Source organism: Centrocercus urophasianus, unplaced genomic scaffold, assembly GCF_019232065.1.
Source record: "Centrocercus urophasianus isolate 14NV4802_14NV808 unplaced genomic scaffold, USGS_Curo_1.0 seq_28, whole genome shotgun sequence".
NCBI lineage: Eukaryota > Metazoa > Chordata > Aves > Galliformes > Phasianidae > Centrocercus > Centrocercus urophasianus.
This window is the reverse complement of record NW_024884844.1, coordinates 8,555,723-8,560,072: the sequence shown is the minus strand read 5'-3', so window position 1 is coordinate 8,560,072 and position 4,350 is coordinate 8,555,723. Positions and strand designations below refer to the sequence as shown.

Genomic DNA, 4,350 nt, shown 5'->3' with positions numbered 1-4,350 from the left:
CATTCATATCCATCATGCTGGGGTCCCACGCTCTCCAGTACATCCGGAATTAATAACTGTCTCACTTCGTGTCCTTAGATACATACACAGATACAATTCCCTTAGTCTATGAGTACTTAAATCTTCAGTCAGAATCGTGCATGTTTTCACTACAATCAAAACTTTGTAGTTGCTTTCAAGTTGTTTGGGAAAAAAAAGCCAAGCACTGATATTGCAGACATCTTCTGAAGCTTGAAAGCTTGTTCTTTGATTTGAATTCGCGTAGTAAGTGCTTAAGATTAATCAGCTATTCCTTTATGTAGAGGGCAAAATGTTTTTTTCACACACTGATTGTGCCAGTAACTTCACCATCTCATCTCTGCCCCTCCAGGCTTTCCTGATAACAAAAGGAAGATATAAGGAAACTGATAGGCTTCCCCCACAGGATCTTTCCCAGGGAAGATACTGAGCCTGTGTTTCCAGATAAAACCTGAGGAGTCTTTCAGACTCCTTCTGTCACGGGTGGTTTCCAAAGAGGCTGCCTTTTCAAAGAGGAAGAACTAGAAGAGAGCAGATGGGCTGGGAGCACACCAGCTGGCTTCAGCCAAGAGCTGCCCTGTTAGTGCTGGTGCCAGGATACGTAGCTTCTCCTCACCCTGTTTTTTGCAACTGGGGCAGGATTGGCACCGGCTGCCGTCCACCTCTGAATGGTGAGCTGAACTTTGTTACATGCTTTTAGAAGCAGTAGGGATGTTTTTGGAGAAGTACTTTTTAATCACTTTAATTACTCTTTTGACAGCACTGCACATGCTGAGGGCCACCCGATGATGACCAAGCACGTTGTACCTGTGGAATGAAACAAACACCGGCTTGGGTTTATCTCTATTTCAGTCTAAGCAGTGAGAGTGCAGTGCAAAGACACTTCATTTCCAATATTCACTGCAAATCCTTTAAAAGAAAATGTTACAATGAGTTGCTTTTACCATTCTGCAAATAAGACTGCGTGCTGCACAGTAAGAGCTCCATAACATACACTTGCAGGAAGCTTGCACTGCTAGATTTTTATTTTTAGAGTCTCTGAGAAGTCTTTCAGAACTGAAAAAAAAAATCAGCCCTTAGCTGCCTTAATTGCAGGAGCGTTTCCCGCTCGGGCAGAGCAGGATGTCTTTGCAGGTGGCACTGCGATTCCGAGCAGTTGTTCGCAGCCCTCAGAGCTATTCCTGGCAGCGCATCGCTCGCCAGCAGCTGTCACCGCACGGTGCCGTCGCTCGGCAAATGCCGCCTCACGGCAGCCTGCAGCCGAGCGCACAAGCGCCCGCCCTTGGACTGGCTCACACCGCGTTACACTCAGCGCACGTGCCGTGCGTGTAATCAGAGCAGAGCAGCCATTTCCTGACAGAGCTCGGAGCCCCGGGTCCCAGTGCCGCCATGGGGGCAAGCCTCGCGGGCTCTGGGATGACTCAACGCGCGGTTACGGGGCGCGCTCGATCCCCACGGGCTGCGGCGCTCAAAGCTTTGCCGACGGCGCGCGCCCGGCGGCCATGAAGGCGAGGCGCCAGGCGCGTGCGCGTACGGCGTGGCACGAGCCCCGCCCACGGCCCTGAGGCGACACTCGATTTTGGCGCGAAAACGCCCGAGAGGGAAGAGGAAGAGCGGGGCGAGGGGCGGGGCTCTGCGGGACGGCGGCCACCCATTGGCCGGCGCGGCTGCGGCGCGAAGGGTGGTGGGCGGGGCGAGGGCCGGGAGCGGGGCGGCAGCGGGAGCGATGGATCTGGCCGTGGCGGTTGGCGGCGCGGGTGCGGCGCAGCAGCATCAGCAACTGCGCGATGAGGTGGCCGAGAAGTGCCAGAAGCTGTTCCAGGACTTCCTCGAGGAGTGAGTGCGGCCGGGGCGTGTGTAGGGGGGAGGGTCCGTCCCGGCGGGTCTGCGGCCCTGCCCCTCGTTCCCGTCAGAAAAGCTTGGGCCCGGCTGTGAGGTGCTCTGTGGTAACGTCGCGAGGTCCCCCCGAGCCTCGTTGTGGAAACGTGGAGGCCGCCCTTGAGGGGTGCTGAGGGAGCAGAACTAGGCAGACAGGGTCCTGGTTGGACGATGAACGCAGTCCGTGTGGCAGAGCAGCTGTGCAGCCTGGCCTGCGTGTGTGCCGGCGTGGTCATGGGGGGCAGAGGGAAAGCCATTGGCGTTGGAAAAGGCCCCTGAGATCATGAATTCCAACCGTTAACCTTTCGCTGCCAAGTCTGCAGCTAATGCATGTCCTTAAGCACTATGTCTGTGTCCTTAAATACCTCCGGGAATCGTGACTCAACTGCTTCCTGGGCAGTCTGTTTCAATGCTTCGCAGCCCTTAAAATGAAAACGATTCCTTACAATCCAACCTAAAGACCTGCTGCAATGTGAGGCTGTTTCCTTTTGTCCTATGGCTTGTTGCTTGGGAGAGAACATTGCTGGAAGAGACTTTGAGGCAATGGGGGTGCCATTGATTTCTTGCACATATAATTCTTCCCTCTTGAATCCAGAAGTATTTGGTTTCTATCTGATGTATAACTGTCACTCATTTCCTTGGCTTGCTTTCAGATTCCAGAACAGTGATGGGGAGGTCAAATACCTGCGTGATGCTGAAGAGCTGATCCGGCCGGAGCGGAACACCCTCACTGTGAGCTTTGTGGATTTGGAGCAGTTCAATCAGCAGCTCTCTACCACTGTTCAGGAGGAATTTTACAGGTAAAGTGTATGGATTGCCTGAAATCTGACCAGTGCAGCAGTTGCAGGCCCATAAGGTCTCACCTGCGGTTCATCTGCTTTCGGTATCCTGAAAAACCTCACATTTAGGAAACTATTTTTACTGATTCAAAAATTATTTCTTAACTAATTGACAGTTACTAATTCAGCCTTTCTGAAAGCGACGAGTGAACAAGGCAATTTCATTTACTCTGATAAAGAAATAGGTGGGCAGAATGAGAATGCAGGATAAGCTCTAGAGCTTCTCACTGTGAAAATATTTTAAAGCTAGAGCCTGCAAATATATGATACAAGCCTGTGACGTAGTCTAAAGTGAAAAAGACATTTTGATATCTCATGTAGAAATTAAACTTATTTCCTTCATTTCAGGGTTTATCCTTATCTTTGCCGAGCAGTAAGGACTTTTGCTAGAGACCATGGAAGTGTTCCTGCAAGCAAGGACTTCTATGTTGCATTTCAGGATCTGCCTACCAGACACAAGTAAGATAATTATTAATCTTAGAAACTAGAATATTCTCACTACTGGAAAAAGATGTCAAAGGGTATTGAAAATGTTCTCGTTATACATTATAGAAGTGCACTTAACCTGTACAATTGTGAAGAAGTTGCATGATTTTATGAAACAGTTTTTCATTTGTGAATCATACAAATACTGGACTGGAAGTGACTGCAGATGCTGACAAACTAATTTAACTTTTGTATTTTACAATCTGGTATAATGTGTTGCTTTTGAAGTGCCGATGATGTAATTTATGTTAGTCTAAAAGTATGTAAAATGACAAAATGGGAAGTTGTTTTTCTTAACCTTGTTTCTTTTGCTTGTTACAATTGTTCTTCTGTTACAAATGGAATGAAAGCATACTGCTACTACTTGAGTACTCTGGGCATGAAGTGTCAGCTGGACTAGGAATTTAATCTGGAATTAATTTCTGTTCTACGCAGGATTCGAGAGCTGACGTCTGCCAAAATTGGCTCGCTGATGCGTATCAGTGGGCAGGTGGTACGTACCCACCCAGTTCATCCAGAGCTGGTCAGTGGCACCTTCCTGTGCCTAGACTGCCAGACAGTGATTAAGGATGTGGAACAGCAATTTAAGTACACGCAGCCAAACATCTGCAGAAACCCAGTCTGTGCCAACAGAAGGAGATTCCTGCTGGACACAAACAAATCAAGATTCGTTGACTTCCAAAAGGTACAGTGGTGAGGTCGGATGGGGAGGTGACAAATGGTGATGTGATGTTGTTGTGGTGTTTGAAAGGTGTTGCTGCCGCTGCACATTAAAAAGACCTCAAATAAAGGCACTGGAGTTTCTGCACCTTGTTTCTTTCTTTCTTTGAAGAATTATGATTAAGCATGGGAAATTATAAATAGAATCTAAACGGTTTTATTGCATGACATTTATTAGGTAAGCAAGCCACTGAAAACCCACGTATTCAAGCCTTTGTCAGTCTGCTGTCACAGATATGTCATGCATAATTATTTCGTGCAAGTCTGAAAGGAAGTGTCTTGTTTGTATCTGCGGTGTTTTACTCTTCCACATGGATTTACTCTGCAGGATCCTCAGCACATCGCATCTCGCGATAAAGCGTCACACTGAATAGAATCTGAGTGGCCTCAGTGCTTTTCCTTGACTTCA

At 48.3% G+C, this 4,350-nt stretch overlaps 1 protein-coding gene across 1 annotated transcript; it reads left to right on the top strand.

Annotated features, from left to right (window-relative positions):
• The first annotated feature begins 1,739 nt into the window (after window positions 1–1,739).
• Window positions 1,740–3,966, top strand: MCM6 (minichromosome maintenance complex component 6). Its single transcript, XM_042827368.1, has 4 exons — window positions 1,740–1,854; window positions 2,550–2,696; window positions 3,084–3,194; window positions 3,657–3,966. Exons 1-4 carry the CDS (start codon window positions 1,745–1,747, stop codon window positions 3,916–3,918), a joined length of 630 nt encoding a protein of 209 aa, XP_042683302.1. The 5' UTR covers window positions 1,740–1,744; the 3' UTR covers window positions 3,919–3,966.
• The last annotated feature ends 384 nt before the right edge of the window (window positions 3,967–4,350 follow it).